Consider the following 19,263-nt stretch of genomic DNA (forward strand, 5'->3'; position numbering starts at 1 on the left):
CCCCCATTTTGGGTAGCCAATGTCCAAGTTGACCATCCCTGTTTACTCTGTGTATGGAGGGGGTGGGAATGATCCTTGCTGTAAAGATTTGTTCCCTCTTTTGAGCATCCATAGGTATAGGTCAAGTTCATCAAATTGTATCAGATTACTCTTTTTTTCCTCTTCTTTATTCTTCTAGTTAAGCTCTGATCACCCAGTCATTGAAGCCAGGTCAAGTGGGTATTATCTACAAGTGTGGACGTTCTTATACATATGCCCTCTCTTCTGCTGATAATTGATTTTTGAACTTTTTCTTGGTCAGTAATTGAGGATGTTTCTATTCCATAGTCTGCCTTTACTCTCAGGAAACCGACCAGGAAAAAGTTCAAAAGTCAACCATCAGCTGGAAAATTGACGCTTACAATTTTCTGGGATTCTCAAGAGCCACTATTGGAACACTATCAGAAAAACGTTCAATAATCAACAGTGCTCTTAACAGTGAGATGCTCACTGTAGAGTTGAAGCCTAAACTTGGGATTAAATGCAGAGGACTGCTGTCCAAGGGCTTTGTGATCTTGCATGACAATGCACGTCTGCACACCTCTGCCCACACTCTTGACACTCTGCAGAAACTTTGTTTTGAAGTGTTAAAACATCCTCCCTATAGTCCTGATCTTGCTCCATCGGATTTTCACCTGTTTGGTCTCCTGAAAACAGCCCTTAGAAGATGAAGATTCACCTCTGATAAAGAAGTGAAGACAGTGGCACATATGTGGCTTGCAGCTCAGCCTGCAGCGTTTTTAAATAAGGGAATACCACCAGTCCAGTGTCAGCCAAACCACTGAGAATCATAGCTTAGCCAAGCTGACACATAACATTAACTTTCACAGTTCTCCTCTCAAACTCTGGAGAATAGGTTAAATTTTCCTGCTACATAGTTCCACAAACCACTGCAATGACTCATTTATTTGTTTGTCTTTGGCCCTTTTCTGTAAATTCTAGAAGGCTGGAAACATGTCTTTCCTGTTCATGCAGCACATTGTGAAGCACAAGGAGGGACTCAATAAATATTTGTTATTTGTTAAATGAATGAGAATCATTCATAGTAAATGAGTGAATAAAAACTGTCCGGGTATTTATGTTTTATGCTGTTGCAATTCAGGCATACTTAACTTTTTGTATTTCATATTTTAAGGTAAAAATGCATATCAGATCAATTACTGATTTTGAATGGCTAAAGCAGAGCAGATTTTATTTTAAAGAAGATTTGGATCAAACTGTAGTGTCTATTACAGATGTTGATTTTATTTACCAAAATGAATTTCTGGGGTGCACTGATCGTCTTGTTATCACACCATTAACAGATAGGTGAGAAATGCATTTTTTTTTTTTTTTTTTGCTTTTCCATTTTGCAATTAAGGCATTTAAAAGTATTCTAAGTTTGATTCAAAGGTATTAACAAAAGGATGTTGCTATTACGTTAGGTATATGCTAACTCACCAAAGTCAGTCTAACAATGAAATAACTATAGCTGCCACTTTTATGCATGTACTTTAAAATTTTGTGAAGTAGAAAAATCTGTAAGAATGAAAACAAACTTGAATATGACTATGATGAATTTAGCAATCAGTCTTAGTTTCCAAGCTGGAGAGATATCATGGAACCATAAAACAAGTCTTTAGAATTGCATATACGGAAGGAGCTCAGGTAGTGTACAGATTACGAGATGGGCTGCTAATCTCAAGGTCAGGAGTTCGAAACCACCAGCTGTTCCACAGGAGAAAGATGAGGCTTTCTGCTCCCATAAAGATTTACAGCCTCAGAAACCCTATGCAGGGTCACTATGAGTCAGAATTGACTCCATGGTACATCACCACCACCACCATAAAGAAGGAACTTTGGAGATCTAGTGTAGTCTCCTACTTTTTCAAATGAGGAAATTGATAACTTCAGTGAAGTTTCTTGGCCAGATCTGAATAACAGTTTAATGAAAGATTCCACAGCTCTCTCAAGTATATCATGCTAGGCAAGAATTGGGCCTTTCTTACCTTCCAAATGCTATACAGTATTTAGTGTGGCACTGTAGGATAAGCACTGGACTGATAACTGCAAGGTCGGCAGCTCAAACCCACCAACCACTCCTCAGAAACTCTATGTGAGGTGGCTATGAGTTAGAAGTGACTACACGGCATATGCTACAATGAGGAACATGGTGGCTTCATAGGATAAACACTGGACTGTGAACCACAAGATTGGTGGTTTGAGTGCTTCAGCCTCTCCAGGGGAGAAACATAGGGCTTTCTGTTTCTGCTCCCTGTAAAATCTTCTGAGATTTACAGTCTCAGAAACCCTGTACAGGTCGTTATGAGTTGGAACTGACTCAACGACACTTGGGAATCTCTACTTCAAAAAAATCAGCCGTTGAAAGCCCCATGGAGCACAAATGTAATCACCATGAGCAGGAGTTGACTTGGTGGCAGTTGGTTACCAGTTATATCCCTTAATATCCAGTTCAATACATTGTGCATAGAGGACAATCAATAAATAGCTACACAGTGGAGTTAAACTGGGTTATGAAACATTTAATTTTACCACTACTTTAAATAGGGATACCTCCAAGTAAAATTCTGCTGTAGTCAAATTGTATTGTTACTCCTCTTACTCAGCTAACCTGTCCCTTAAACTTCGCAGTGCCATGTTGTTGTTGTTGTTCAGTGCCATTGAGTCGGTTCGACTCATAGTGACCCTGTGTAGGATTTCCGAATTTGTTCATGTGCTTTTTATTCCAGTGGTGTTTGCGGGTTAAGCGCCATGTCTCACTAAAGTTTTCTAAGATCCACACTAAATTTTACATGAAGGCAAGTATACCAGAATCAGAGTCATGCATACAATGAGATTCATGCTATTATTTTTTCTACTTTTCTAAATGAGTGAGATTTTCATAGTAAAACACTTTTTTGTAATGGATGTGGTCTGATTGTGCATGTCTTTCCAGTTTTGTGATATCATATCAAGAGTGGAAATATTTATACCATGGAAATTGGCAAAAGTACAATTCTGTGATATCATATCAAGAGTGGAAATATTTATACCATGGAAATTGGCAAAAGTACAATTCTGTGATATCATATCAAGAGTGGAAATATTTATACCATGGAAATTGGCAAAAGTACAAATCAAACTCCCTCCATTGTTAAACCTTTACTAGCACAACGCTGTTTATTTGGTTCTTTGATTTTGAATTTTATCCTGACCACAATGGGAGAGAAGGCCTGAAGGTTTTAAATTGGAGTTATGGAATTTAGAATTTTGTCCTAAGTTGTATTTGGTTTACTGTACTCCTTCTAATATATATCATATATGAGTTGAAATTAATTCGATGGCAGTAGGCTTGCTTTTGGTTTTAATCCCAGTTTGTTTTGAGCCCCTGTCTCTTATGTAGACTGCTCAGATATGAAAATGAATGGGCCCATTATTGTGAATTCCAGTGTGCTTTATTCTAGTGTGGATTGTCCTGTAGGAACAGTAATTCACCTTATTGGCCTTTGCAGGTGCTACATCACTTTAGCCCAGGCTTTGGGGATGAACATGGGTGGTGCTCCAGCAGGACCTGCAGGCACTGGAAAAACAGAAACCACAAAAGATATGGGAAGGTGTTTGGGAAAATATGTGGTTGTGTTCAACTGCTCAGACCAAATGGATTTCAGAGGCCTAGGAAGGATTTTTAAAGGTAAGTGTTAAGCAATGTTCAAGTACTTTTGGTGAATTCTAGTTGCACTTCAAACATTATTTTCATGCATAAATCGATAGTGATATTGTTGCAGATAGTCAACACTAGTATGAATTGGGATCAATATGGTATTGCCATTTTTCTAGGTAACAAATGTTAAAGTATCATCAGTGGTTATTGCTGGTGTTATACCCTATGTGCTCATGAAAACGGAATCTGTTTATTGACCGAGAAAGGAGGAGATAAGGCTAAGACAGAAAACTGATCATACATACAACTTCCCTCCCTACCTTAGTCCACTCACATGAAGGATTCAAAAATATCACTTTATTTTGTCATGGTCGTTAAGAATATGTACAATAAAAACATATACCAATTCAGCAGTTTCTGCATGTACCATTTAGTGACATTGATTTACAGTATACATTACATTGTTAGCCATTCTCACCCTCCTTTTCTCTGTTATTCCTTCCCTAGTAATAAGAATTCACTGCCCCTTAAATTCTTACCTATTCCTTTGAGTGGCCATAGTCAATGGAATCTCCCATATAGGTAGTTCTGAAATGAAAGATTCTTTTTAAAAGCACAAGCACTGGAAAACAAGAAAGGGAGCCACTAGCAGATGGGAAATTGAGGAAATCCTGAAAGAGAAAGAAGAGATGGTTTCAGCTGGATAGCGAATAAAGACCACAGGCCACATCATTCCTAGAGCTCTGGGCTTTCTGGTCTTCTCTCATTCTGTTGGTGATATCATGCTGACCCAAGATTAAGATACCATTTATGTGGTGAATTCCAGATTTCTAATTTGGGCTTCTTGAAACTTCAGACATCTCCTACTGATAACCACTTAAATGTCTGTGATTGGGTGTCATTGAGTTGGTGTTCTACTCATTGCGACCCAGTGTTACTGAATAGAAAACTTGTAGGGTTTTCTAGGAGCAGATCACCAGCTCTTTTTCCCATGGAACTCCTGGGTGGGTTTGAACTGCCAACCTTCGGTTAGCATTTGAGTACTTAACCCCAAGAGCCCTTTCTTAAAAGTCAAGACTTTTGTGCGTCATTGAGTCCATTCTCACATATGTTGTTGTTATGTGCCGTGGAGTGGGTCCTGACTCATAGCGACCCTGTACAGGTTTTGTCACTTGTCAGCATCCCTGGGTATAATGATCTAGCTACACTTTCATTTTAGCACTGTATTATTTTCATTGTTCAGGTGATGAGGTACAGATAATTATACCTCTCTTTATAAGTATGGAATGAAAATTTTCCATATAAACAATCAGATATGAAACTTTATATAAATCATGCTTCAGTATATGATTGTTTAGAAGCACTCTGGGAACATGACTGTTATCAAGGTATTTTATAAAATAAAATTTGCAAAGTAACTGTTTTTCATTTCAGGTCTTGCGCAGTCTGGTTCTTGGGGTTGTTTCGATGAGTTTAACAGAATTGAATTGCCTGTATTATCGGTGGCTGCCCAGCAAATATACATTGTTTTGACAGCAAGAAAAGAGAGGAAGAAACAGTTCATTTTTTCTGATGGTGATTGTGTTGATTTAAATCCAGAATTTGGAATCTTCTTGACGATGGTGAGAACTTAAGCTTTAAATGCAATTTGATTCACTTAATTGTTAGTTGTTAGGGAGTTAGTTAGGTGTTGTCAAGCTGTCTCTAATTCAGAGACCCTATGCACACAACAGGATGAAACACTGACCGGTATTGTATGTCGGTGTTTGAGCCCATTGTAGTTAATGTGGCAATCTGTTTGATTGGGGCATTTCCTCTTTCTCAGTGACTCTCCACTTTACTAAGCATGGTGTCCTTTCCCAGGGATTGGCCCCTCCTGATAGCATGTCCAAAGTATGTGAGATGAAGTCTCCCCATCTCCATTTCTAGGAGCATTCTAGCTTTACTTCTTCCAAGACATATTTGTTTGTTGTTCTGGCACTTCATGGTACTTTCAATATTCTTCACCATCATCATAATTCAAATACATCAATTCTTTTCTGGTCTTCTTTATTCATTATCCAGCTTTCACATGCATATGAAGTGATTGAAAATACCATGGCTTGAGTCAGGCACACCTTAGTTCACAAAACGACATCTTTGGTCTTTAACACTTTTAAGATCTTTTGCAGCAGATTTACCCAGTGCAATAATACATCATTTGATTTCTCGAGTGCTCTTTTCATGAGCACTGATTGTGAATCCACGTAAAATTAAATCCTTGACAACTTAATTGGCGAGATTCATGTGTGTAGTCACTGTTTATGTTATTGGGAAAACAGTATTAACAATGAAGAAGTTGCTGATCATGCAAAATTCTGTCATGTGATCTTTAGTGTCCTTTCTATCACTAAGGCCATATTTTCCAACTACCAATCCCTCTTCTTTGGCTCCAACTTTCACATTCCAATCACTAGTAATTATCAATGCATTTCGATTTCATGTTTGATCAATTTCAGACTGAAGGTGATAGAATTCTTCAATTTCTTCATCATTGGTTTCAGTGGTTGGTGTGTAAATTTGAAAATAGTTGTATGAGTTTTTCCTGTTGTTGTTTATTACTAAGTGCAGATCTCCCATGTAGGTGTATAGAAATTGTCCTGCCACCGGCGGCATCGTATTTCAAGGTAGTTGTTGAAATGTTCTTTTTGACAATGACTGCAATGCCATTCCTTTTCAATTTGCCATTCCCAGCACAGTAAACCGTATGACTATCTGATTCAAAGTGACCTGCACCCAGCTATTTCAGCTCATTAATGCCTAGGATATCGATGGCTATGTGTTTCATTTCAGTTTTGATGATTTTCAATTTTTCTAGATTCATACTTTGCATATTCCACATCCCGATTATTAATGGATGTTTGTTGTTGTTTCTTCTCATTCTGAGTTGAGCCCCAGGAGCAAATGAAGGTCCCAAAAGCTTTGTTCCATCCATGTCACTAAGGTCACCTGTATTGTGAGGAAGCAGCCCTTCCCCAGGCATATTTTGAGTGACTTGCAACCTGAGGGACTCATCTTCTGGCATGATATCAGACACTACTACACGTAACGTTTTCAGTGGCTAAAGAGTCAGAAGTAGTCCATCACTCCTCCCTAGTCTGTCTTAGTTTGTAAGTTCTGTTGAAACCTGTTCATCATGAGAGACCCTACTGGTATTGAAAACACTGGTGGCATAGCTTCCAGCATCACAGCAACATGCAAGCCACTACAGCACGGCAAACATCAGTGGTACTGGTTCATTGATAGTGTCCTGTAAATGTTCAGGGAGTATAAATTTCTTACTGCATTTTTCTAAAATAACTGACCTCTATTTCTCTTACTTGGCTTTGAACCTTTAAACCTTTCCTTTAGAACGTTTGGATCTGGCCTACTCTAACCTTTTGCTACTTATGATGCCTTAGCTTCCCTTCTACCTCTTCTTTTGTCCCTTTCCCATATATTTCTCTGAAATTTCTTCTTTATTTCTCCTAACCTCCATTTTTGTTTTGTTCTGTTTTTGTTTTTAATGGTGCTTTGTCAGTCAAAGAAATCTGTTAACAATGACTACAAAGAATAATTGAAGATATTAAATAAAAATTGACTAAGTGTAGAACCCAGAATTTCCCCCTCTTTCAGGTAGCTATTTTAGACTATAATTGTGTATGGTATTTATTGTTTTCTTTCCTCCTCTTTTTTAACCAATAGATGCATAAATGATTGTTTTTCATTATATTAATAAAGCTGTAAGGTGCTGTAAGATAAACACTGGACTGTTAACCACAGGTTGGTGGTTCAAACCCACCAGCTGCTCCTTGGAAACCATATATAGGGTTGCTATGAGTCAAAACTGACTCGATGGCACCTAACAACAACAAATAAAGTCTCACACACATTCTGTATTGCAAAACTCAATCATTTATGAATGTGTGTGACTTTAACAATATAACGAAAATGAGAATACATAAAAGGGAATCACCTGACATTAGTAGATATGGTAGATCCAATACAGTTTTGAGAAAGGAAGGATATTTTATGAATCTAATATTGAAGAATAATGAAAGTACCACAGAATTCCTGAATAAAAAAAAAAATCTGTCTTAGAAGAAATATGGTCAGAATGCTTTTGAGAAGTGAGGATGGCGAGCCTTTATCTCATGTGCTTTGGCTATGTCATCAGGAGGGGTCACTCCTTGGAAAAGGACATCATGCATGGTAAAGTGGAGGGTCAGCAACAAAGAGATGGACGGACACAGTGACTGTAACAGTGGGTCCAGCAGCAACAATTGTGAGAATGGCACAGGGCCACCCAACAGGGCCTTATGGTCACTATGAATGGGAACTGACTCAACAGCACCAACCAACAATAATATTTTTTAGAATCACCTTAGGATCGGAACTAGGAATTTGCAGTGTATTTTTAGTCATGAAATTATATTAACTGTTAAAAATGAAATACATTTTCACTTTTAGAACCCTGGATATGCTGGACGCCAGGAACTGCCAGAAAACTTAAAAATTCAATTTAGAACTGTTGCCATGATGGTTCCTGATAGGCAGGTATGTACCACAATTTCAAAGCACAATATACAGTATTTAACTTACCTGTTTTCCACTGAAGTTGTTGACAGATATCACTGTTAATTTTCAGATCATTATGAGAGTTAAACTTGCAAGCTGCGGTTTTCTTGAAAATGTAATCTTGGCTCAAAAATTTTACGTTCTTTATAAACTCTGTGAAGAGCAACTTACTAAACAGGTGACTTTTACTTTTTCTTTTTTTACTTTTACTTTTCCCCCTTACTATAGAACTTGTTTGTTTGATTTTTTTGTAATTTTTGCCTTGTGAAATGCTAGTCAATGAATAAAAATTTCCTTAACTCTTTTCTAAAGTATATTTATAATTAATATGACCTATTAATTGACTAGAGTCCTGGTGTGGCTCTGTGGGCTAATGCATCAGACTGCAAAGTCATTTGGATTGCAAGGTCAGTGGTTCAAGCTCACCAACTGCTCCTCGAAACCCTATACAGGGTCACTATGGGTCGGAACTGACTTGACGACACTGAACAACAACATTAATTGACTAGATGGCAGCGGAGTATTTTTGGTGGATATATATGTCCTTTTTTTAAATAAATGTTTTATTGTGAATTATGTGATAGTTTACATGGGAGAACATTAGTTTTACATTCATTCTATCGTATATTGTTTCATTGCCATGGTTACACTACCCTCCATGCATCATCAACCAACCAAAGTGTATGCCCTGCAAGCCTGCCCACTCCCGGTTGTCAGCACACAGCCCCTCTCCCTCTCTGGATCTCAACTCCCAGCTGCTCCATCTCTCCAGGTCATCGTCTCTTCCTCCATCTCAGGCATCACTGCTTCTCTGGGTAGGGTCCCGCTCTCTGCTCTTCTCCACTGATGGTCCTAGGGACCTCCGCTCCTAGACTGAAAAGTTAATCACTCCCCTCCTTGCTGTAAAACGTCTACCTTTACATTTCCAACCCTCACAATCAGTCCTGATAACAATTATTCACTATTGTATCACAAGAGACCCATCTGCATTTCATTTCATCAGCCCTGCCTAGACAGATTGGATACTACTCACTGGAGATTCTACCTTCCTCCATGCCCTGTGGATCTAGGTTCCCTCTTGAAAGCTTGTAAGCCAGTCACTTCTTGCCTTTGTGGCTCCCCCCGCACCCCCATTTTGGGTAGCCAATGTCCAAGTTGCCCAGCCTTGTCTACTCTTGTGTGTGGAGGGGGTGGGAATGATTCTTGCAGTAAGGATTTGTTTCCTCTTTTGAGCTACTGCATCCATAGGTGTAGGTCAAGTTCATCAAATTGTATTAGATTGCGCTTTTTTTCCTGTTCTTTCTTCTTCTGGTTGAGCTCTGGTCATCCAGTCACTGAAGCCAGGATAAGTGGGTATTATCTGCAAGTGTGGGTGTTCTTGCGCATATGCCCTCTCTTCTTATGAGCTGGATGCTTCACTCTCCACTCTAGTCCTCTGTGGCTATGTCACTGACTCTGGTCCCAAGAGTCCCCAGGTCTTGCCACTCTGCTGGCCTACCAGGTCTCCACCTGGGTTTACAGGAGTCTACGTAGTGGTTACGAATCGAGCTGTGAACCACAAGGTTAGCAGTTCGAAACTACCAGCTGATCCGCGGGAGAAAGATGAGGCTTTCTGCTCCCATAAAGATTTACAGCCTCAGAACCCTGTACAGGGTCGCTATAGGTCAGAACCGACTCGACAGCACTTACCAACAACATGAACATTGAACATTGTAGGGCTTTTCTCGCCACATCATTGTTTTTTTCCCCTCACTTCCCCATATGGGTGATGAGTGTGGTCACCAATCAGAGCGTGTATTCCCATTGAGTCTTAGTCTTAGAAGGAGGGTTTGCACTGAGGGGACCGGACCACTTTATATATGTCTTTTTAAAAAAAACACAAAAAAAACACCTTATTTTGTGAAATTCTGGAGTCATAGGAAGTTGTAAAGGTTGTACAGAGGGGTTATGGTCTTCCCCCCCACCACCTTCAGTGTTGGCATCTTATGACTAGAGTGTAATATTTGATATTATTAACATTGATACAATCAACTATTCCAATTTCAACAGTTACCTGGGTGGTGCAAAGGGCTAATGTGCTTATTGCTAAATGAAAGGTTGGAGGTTCAACTGCACCCACACCTTATAAGACAGGCTTGGTGATCGACTTCTGAAAAAATCATCCACTGAGAACCTTTTGGAGCATAGTTGTATCCTGACACACATGGGGTGGCTGTGAATCAGAGTTGATTTGGCAGGAATGGGTGTAGTGTGTTTACGTGCACTGTGCACTTTTGTCCCATATGTAGATCTGTAACCACCGCCACAATCAGAACTAATCCATCACCACAGTGTTTCCCCATGTTAACCCCTTGATAGCCACATCCACTTCTTTCCCTAATTTTGAAGCCACTAATCTTTTCTCCATCTCTGTAATTTTGTTATTTCTATAATAAATGGAATCATAATATACAGCTGTCCGGTTATGTCTTTTAAATCTGTGTGTTGCTCAGACTTTGTCAGACACTATTTCTCTCAGAAGGATCTTTGAAGTGTTAATACTCTGATGTACAGCTTGGTCTTTTCAATAGAATGAACATTGTTCAGTCAGAGGAAGGGAGGGAGAATTGAGTGGATACAAGTTTGCAAAGTAGCTCAGCCTTTCTAGAATGACAGTTATTTAAGTTTCAAAGTAGCTTCTTAAATGTGCATAGTAGGTCTACATGTAGAATATTTCAGTTAAATAATCTCCCCTCCCCTTCTTCCTCTTTTAGGTTCATTATGACTTTGGGTTGAGGAACATTCTGTCTGTATTGCGGACACTTGGAGCTCAAAAGAGAGCCAGACCAGAAGACAGTGAATTAAGCACAGTCATGAGAGGACTAAGAGATATGAACCTTTCTAAATTGGTACCTTTCTTCTCGACATTCACTTATCTTTGAAGATTTTTACCTGATTTCCTTGTACTAAAGGAGCACTGGTGGGGCAGTGGTTAAAGCACTTGCCTGCGAACTGGAAGGTTGTCCATTGAAACCCACCAGCCACTCCTTGGGAGAAAGAGGAGACAGTCTGCTCCCGTAAAGATCTATACCCCTGGGAATTGTATGGGGGCAGTTCTAGCCTGTCTTATAGGAGCACTATGAATTGGAATTGACTTGATGGCATTGAGCTGGATTTAGTTGATTTCTTTCTACTAGGTTGATGAGTGGGGATTGGCTAGTGTTGAGCTGTGAGCACTATTAACTGCAGGTCTGATGAGTATGCCAGGGTAACCCTATTCTTCCAGGAAGAAGGCAAAAAACCCTGTATGAATGAGTGGGCCAACATGGACTGAAAGTGCTTATCAGTGGTATGTAGAGGCACAGGTTTAATTAGTGGTTGTCACCTTCACAGCTTAATCCCATCTTCTACTGCTGTTCAAGTTGTTTTCGTTAGCTGCCTTGGAGCCAAATGTTCACTCATAGTGACCCCATGTGATAGGGTAGTGGAATTGTGCCATAGGGGTTTCAAGGCTGTAATCTTTTCAGTCTTTACAGGAAGGAGTCATGCTGGCACCGTAGGTTAGGCACTGGACAGCTAGCTGAAGGCTGGCAGTTGAACTCCACCAACCACTCTGTGAGAGAAAGATGAGGCAGTCTGTTTCTGTAAGACTTTCAGCCTTGGAAACCCTATGGAACAGTTTTGCTATTTCTTACAGGGTTGCAATGAATCAGAATCCACAGCACAGCAGTGGCATTTCATCTTCATAGAGGCAGATTGGCAGGTCTTTCTCCCGCAGAAGTGCTGGGTGGCTTCGAACTGCCAACATGTTGGTTAGCGTCTGAGCGCTTAACCATTTATCCCCCAACCACTGTTCATAATGCAGAAGACATTCTTAATGTTAAAACCTGGATGCACAGAGAACCATGAGAACTCGGTGCGTTTTCTGTAAATGACTAGGTGTATCTCATACCTGGGAGCCCTGCTGGCATAGTGGGTTACTTGTTGAGTTGTTAACTGCAGGGTCGGCTGTTTGAACCCACCAGCCGTTCCGCTGGAGAAAGATGAGACTTTCTGCTCCTGTAGGGATTTACAGCATCAGAAACCCTCTACAGGGTTGACTATGGGTTGGAACCGACTTGACAGCACATAACATGAATAGCAACATCTCCAACAGGTCGCTGTCAAAACACCAGCACTTTTACTATTTGTTGAAAATGCAGGAGAAGTTTGTTGTGGAAATTATTATAGTCATTCCACGGCTTTCCAGTGTCACAATTATAGCCAGGTTATTTTGGACTAAGCCGTTGGACAGGTTCATGTGGTATTTGTTCAAGAGCCTCTATGTGCTGCATATTACAACCATATCCTGGGGCTATGGAACCAAGGTTGACGAAGAAATAGTTCTTAAGAAACTCCCCATTTAGTTGCAAAAACAAACATCTGTGAAATTCAGTACTGTTTTTAAGCCTTTTTGTGTCTTATATGAGCCTCACAGAATATTAGGGGTGTGTGGGATGTGGATAGCAGATACAGAAAGGTTAGGGCAGTTGAGAAACTGGTTTTCTAATGCCCAAGCCTGTGCTCCTTCCAGTACACAGTTCCAGAAGCTGCCTCCCTTAGATAATGGTATTCTTGAAACTACTAGACAAGAATTCAGGAAAGTATCAAGGAGCCCTGGAGTGCAGGGAGAAATCAAGAAATGGTTAGCAGTTAGGAATGAGGTGATTTATGTGCTACTGACATTGGTTTTACTCAAACCTACTGTTGATAAGAAAACGTGACATTGTTTTAATGGAGTTTCCTAGCCAATGAAGTATGAACCACTCACACAGTGTTAGGGATATCTCCTTAATTTCAATGAAATATGAATGACTTGAAAAAGTTTGTGGAGGATGGAATTAAAAGGTCAGGCAATTTTACCACAAATGTTTTGAAGCCCTTCTCCTACTCTAGTCTCATGGAATTGTAGCTTCCACGTTTTTAGGGTTACCAGGTATACCTGTTTGTGATAAACCTTGGAGCAGTAGATTGAGACGAGATGTACTCTGAGTGCCAAGGAATTTGGGCTCCATCACTACAGGTAATGTGGGTCTAGTGGTGGTGTTCAAGAGACAGTTTGAGAGATGCAGGTCTAGTTAGGGGGAAGTGATAACTAATTCTCTGGCTATAAGTGCTCTGTGTGTACTAGCCAGTTGATAAATGCCAATTGGCTGGTTGAGCAAATTAATTTTAATCTATGACATTTTAGGTTGATGAAGATGAGCCCCTGTTCCTTAGCTTGATCAATGACCTGTTTCCCGGATTACAACTCGATAGCAGCACTTACGTGGAACTACAAGCTGCAGTAGCCAACCAAGTTGCAGAGGAAGGTTTGATTAATCATCCACCCTGGAATCTCAAACTTGTACAGGTAAAGAAGTTTTTCTTTCTCATCAAATAAAAATAAGTGTGTGCTGTAAAAGACCATCATTTGAATAGAAAAAAATCATGATATTAGTCTTTTTGTTGTTTTTGAGTGCCATCGAGTCGGTTCTGACAGTTCTAAAAAACGACTCACCCTATATAGAATTTCCAAAGAGTGGGTTTGGGCAATCGACCTTGTGGTTAACAGTCCAGTGCTGATCCTACAGTACCACACTGTTGTTGTTGTTAAGTGCCGTTGAGTCGATTTCGACCCATAGAAACCCTGTGTAGTGTTTCCAAGGAGCAGCTGGTGAGCTTAAACCACCAACTTTGCAGTTCAAATGACTTTGCAGTCTGACGCATTAGCCCACAGTGCCACACTAGGACTTCAATATTAGTCTTACTTGATGAAAATGTTGAAACTAAACCAAAACCTTATGTATGTCATTGCAAACAGAATCCTCAGGGGGCTTAGAAGGAAGGTATGGATTTACTCTGCATCTTAGTAACTAAGTAGCAATTTACTAGTGTTGTTAATTATTCCTGGTGAGAAGATTGGATAGAGCCTGTAATCTCAGGGACAGCTGGAAAGGGATAGTTGATTAAAATACCTGGGGAGATGGAAAGACCCAGTGAATGGTCTGTTTTATGCAAATCTGGCAGTATTGTCTGCAGGTAGTACTTTAGTAGGAAATGGACCCTTGAAATCTGGGAGTGCAGTTTGTGTGTGGAGTCCCTGGTCAGTGTAAATGATTAATGTGCTCAGCTGCTAATAGAAAGGTTGGAGCTTCGACGCCACCCAGAGGCACCTTGGAAGAAAGATCTGACGAGTACTTATGAAAAATCAGCCATTGAAAAGCCTAAGGAGCTTGGTTCTACTTTGGCACTTGCAGGGTCACCATGAGTTGAAATTGACTCACTGGCACCTAGTTGTATTAGTTCACTTACAATAAAACTTTACTTTGCTTATGTCTCTTTGGCATCTTTCTGTTCATTGTGTGGCTCGCAGTGCAGTGAATTACTTGCAACCTTTCAAGATGTGCATGGTATTGTGACTTCCTTCCGCACAGTGATTGGGTGTTGTTGTTAGGTGCCAGCGAGTCAGTACCAACTCATAGCAATCCTATGTCCAAAGTAGGAGAGATGAAGTCTCCCCATCCTTGCCTCCGTGGAACATTGTGGCTGGACCCCTTCCAATACAGACCTGTTTGTTCTTCTGAGAGTCCACAGTACTTTCAGTATTCTTCTTCAGTGTTGTTGTTAAGTGCTGTGGAGTTGGTTCCCACTCATAGCGACCCTGCACAGGGTTTCCGAGGCTGTAAATCTTTACGGGAGCAGAATGCCTCATCTTTCTCCCGCGGAACCGCTGGTAGTTCCGAACTGCTGACCTTGCGGTTCACAGCCCGAATCGTAACCACTACGCTACCAGAGTTTCTTACTCTTCTCCAATACCAGAATTCAAATGCATGGATTCTTCTCTGGATTCATTGTCCAATGTTCACATGCATATCAAGTAATTGAAAATACCATGGCTTGGGGTCAGGTGCACCTTAGCCCTTAGACTGATATCTTTGCTCTTCAATACTTTGAAGGTCTTGTGCAGATTTGCCCAATGCAATATGTCACTTGATTTCTTGGCTGCTACTTGCATGAGTGTTGGTTGTGAATTCAAGCAAAATGAAGTTTTTGACCATTTCAATCTTTTCTTCATTTCTCATAATGTTATTTAATGGTCCAGTAGTGAGGGGTTTTGTTTTCTTTCCATTGAGTTGCAATCCAAACTGAAGCTGTATAGTATTTGATCTTCATTAATAAATATTTATTTTTATTATTATTATTTTTAAGATGAAAGTGCATACATCATTATTTACCCTGTCCCACTTAGCCTATGCAAGCAAACCTGCCTAACTGTTTTCCCATCCGCCTTGTTCTTCCATTCTCTTCTTCTTTCTTGTGTATTTCACCCCCAACCAACACCCAAGCTATCCTGTGTCTATTCCCTACCCTGTGAGCCATCTTCCCCTCCCTCCCCTCCCCTCATCACATACATCCCAGTGATCAGCAAAGATTCCCACCCCCCCACCTTTTAGGGTGGGTTCTTTTTTCTTAATATTTTATAATAATGGTCCTATGCAGTATTTCTCCTTTTGTGACTGACTAATTTCACTCAACATAATGTCCTCAAGGTTCATCCATGTTAATGCAGTGGCTTGCAGCTTTGTTTTTCTTCAAGGTAGCATAATATTCCATTGTGTATATGTACCACAATTTGTTTATCCATTCTTCCATTGATGAACACTTAGGCTGTCTCCACCTTTTTGCTATTGTAAATAGTGCTGCTATGAACATTGGTGTGCATATATCTATTCGTGTTATGGCTCATATTTCTTGTGGGTAAATACCAAGTAGAGGAATTGATGGAAATTTCTATTTCCAACCTTCTGAGGAAGCGCCATATTGCTTTCCAGAGAGGTTGGACCATTTTGCAATCCCACCAGCAATGCAGGAGCATCCCAGTCTCTCCACATCCTCACCAGCATTCATTGTCCTGTACGTTTTTGATCTTTGCTGTTATTGCTGGTGTGAGATGGTATCTCATTGTTGTTTTGATTTGCATCTCTCTAATGGCTAGTGAGCGTGAACATTTCTTCATATGTTTGTTGGTTGCCTGGATATCCTCCTTGGTGAAGTGTCTGTTCATGTCCTGTGCCCATTTTTAAATTAGGTTATTTGTCTTTTTCTTGTAGAGGCATTGTAACTTCCTGTATATTTTAGAAATGAGTCCCTTATCTGATGTGTCATTGCAAATGATTTTTTCCCATTCTGTGGGCTCCCTTTTTACTCTTTTGGTGAAGTCTTTTGATGCACATAAGTTTTTAATTTTTAGTATGTCCCAATCATCTAGAATTGGCAAAGGTTTATTATTAATAGGGAGGGGGAGGGCAGTTATTAATTAAGGAGTACTGAGTTTCTGTTTGGGCTGATGGGAAACATTCAGAAATGGACGGCGGTAATGGTTTTCTGGAGTCCTGGTGTGGTGCTGTGGGTTAATGCACTGGACTGCAAAATCGTTTGAACCACAAGGTCAGCAGTTCAAGCTCACCAGCTGCTTCTCGGAAACTCTATACAGGGTTGCTATGGATCAGAACTGACTTGATGGCACTTAACAGCAACAACAAATGGTTTTATAGCATGGTGAATGCACTTAATGCTAGTCAATTGTACACTTGTTGTTAGGTGCCATCAAGTCGGTACCAACCCATAGCGACCTTATGCACAGCAGAACGAAACACTGCCCGATCCTGGGCCAACCTCACTATCGTTGCCACGCTTGAACCCATTGATGCTGCCACTTGGCCAATCCATCTCGCTGCGGGTCTTCCTCTTTTTCTCTGACCCTCTACCCTAGCAAACATGATATCCTTAAAACTGTGTAAAATGGCAAAATTTTGCTAGATATATTTTACCACAATAACTTTTTTGGTTTTTGAAAGGAACTATAGCCAGGATGCTGTAACAGACACTGCCCATCTCAGTATACCTGCTTGGACCCCTTGTCACTGTTTCTGTGTGCCCCTTCCCTATCTCCTGTGTGTTTTTGCTGTTCGCAGTCCACATTTGTTTCTCCTTTCAAGAACCTAGTGGTGATGCAGGCTGCTCACCACCACATGTCCCACGGTTCAAACCCACCAGCCGCTTCTCGGGAGAAAGACGAGGCTGTCTGTTCCCGTAATGATTTACAGTCTCAGAAACCACATACAGGATTGCTGTGAGATGTAATGGACTCCGTGGCGTTTGGTTTGGTTTTCGGGGTATTAAGCAGGACTACAGAGCCCTGGTGGTGCAGTGGTTAAGCACTTGGCTGCTGGCACAAAGATTGATGGTTTGCATCTGGGAGATAGAGGTGGCAGTCCATGTCCATTAAGCTTTAGGACCTAGGAAACCCTGTAGTGCCCTACATGCTTGGTCACTAAAGAGTCAGAATAAACCTGATGGCAACAGATTTGGTTTGGTTTTTTTTAGGACTAGAGTCACTTAGTTGCCAGGCACAAAGAGCCAGACGTGACCAGGAGTTTATTCCCTACACTACTCCTCAAACACCCTTTCCTTAGTTAAGGACTGGTGAGTTCTTGTGTGGGAGAACCAAGCTCCTCAGCTTCGAGGTGGGATAAACATTGAGGTGTAACTTACACTCCAGAGTTCCCCCACAGAATCAGTGTCAGTCAGCCCTCCACAGGACTTTGCCCCAAACCATAACGTGCTTCTTCCCATTCCTGTCCCACTTTACTACTGCCTCATCACTTCCCCCTGGGAGCACTCACTGAATAAGTCACTTACACACAAACCTTCATTTTTTGGTCTACTTCCAGCAACCAGAGGCAGATGTGGAAAACTTGGATCTCCACTCTGACCGATTTGTGTTGCTACTTTTACCACTAGGGGGTGGTATAATCACACTGGATGCAGAGAAAGTTTTTGGGTAGGAAAGAGCAAAACCAAATCACAGCATTAGTAGTTTTGAGATACTAAAAATTAGATTCTGAATTAGTTATTTCCAAATGTAATTCAAATTGCATTCTGCCCTTATTCTATCATTTAGATGGTTCTCAATATAGTGCTAATTTTCTATACACACCTGAAAAAACAGCATTTTTTAGATTTTCTAGGCACTGTAGGATTAGCACTGGACTGCGGACTACAAGGTCAGTAGTTCAAACCCACCAGTTGATCCTCAGAAACCCTGTACAGGGTCACTCTGAGCTGGAACCGACTCGTCGGCACTAAACAACTATAACAATAATCTCTTAATATTGGTCTCCAATGATCCCTGGTAGCATAGTGTATTATGAGCTAGGCTGCTAACTGCAAGGCCAACAGTTTGAATCTACCAGTCACTCCTTGGAAGAAAGATTAGGCTCTCTGCTTTCATAAAAGATTTACAGCCTTGGAAACCCTGTACACGGTCACTGTGATTTAGAATCATTGCCCATCACCACCAACCAATTATTGGAGTTCTGGTGTGATGCAGTTCAAACCCACCAACAAGTGTATGTTTTAATGTCATAAATTATATTCACAGTGTCATACACCCATCATCACTATTTTCCAAAGTTTTCATTCCCTCAAATAGAAACTGAGCACTCTTTAAGCAGTAACTCCTTTCCCCCATCCCTGGTAATTACTAGTCAGTTTTTGTCTGTATGCATTTGTCTATTCTAGATCTCTCATATAAATTGCCGTTGTTGTTGTTGTTAAGTGCTGTCGAGTTGATTCTGACCCATCCATTGTTGTTAAGCGCTGTTGAATCAGTTCCTATTTATAGTGACCAAGAATAGGGTTTCCAAGGAGCACCTGGTGAGCTTGAACCACCGACCTTGTAGTTCAAATGTGTTTGCAGTCTGACACATTAGCCCACAGAGCCACACCGGGACTCTATTGTTGTTGTTAAGTGCTGTCAAATTGGTTCCAAATCAAAGTGACCCTGAGGAACAGCTGGTGGGTTTGAACTACCAACCTTGCAGTGCTTATCCTACAGCACCACAACAGGACTCCATATGTTGTTGTTGTTGTCAGGTGCCATCGAGTCGGAACCGACTCATAGCGACCCCATGCACAGCAGAACG

At 40.7% G+C, this 19,263-nt stretch overlaps 1 protein-coding gene across 2 annotated transcripts in view; it reads left to right on the top strand.

Moving 5' to 3' along the window:
* The window catches only part of DNAH8 (dynein, axonemal, heavy chain 8), a 391,134-nt gene that overhangs the window by 163,643 nt on the left and 208,228 nt on the right, over positions 1 to 19,263 (top strand). For both annotated transcript variants that reach the window (XM_006860428.1, XM_006860427.1), the window contains 7 exons: positions 1,175 to 1,347; positions 3,531 to 3,709; positions 5,114 to 5,301; positions 8,168 to 8,254; positions 8,346 to 8,453; positions 11,029 to 11,163; positions 13,485 to 13,646. In XM_006860428.1, the coding sequence (XP_006860490.1) occupies positions 1,175 to 1,347; positions 3,531 to 3,709; positions 5,114 to 5,301; positions 8,168 to 8,254; positions 8,346 to 8,453; positions 11,029 to 11,163; positions 13,485 to 13,646 (1,032 nt within the window). The remainder of the gene's footprint in view (positions 1 to 1,174; positions 1,348 to 3,530; positions 3,710 to 5,113; positions 5,302 to 8,167; positions 8,255 to 8,345; positions 8,454 to 11,028; positions 11,164 to 13,484; positions 13,647 to 19,263) is intronic.

Source organism: Chrysochloris asiatica, unplaced genomic scaffold (genome assembly GCF_000296735.1).
Source record: "Chrysochloris asiatica unplaced genomic scaffold, ChrAsi1.0 scaffold00038, whole genome shotgun sequence".
Classification (NCBI taxonomy): Eukaryota; Metazoa; Chordata; class Mammalia; order Afrosoricida; family Chrysochloridae; genus Chrysochloris; species Chrysochloris asiatica.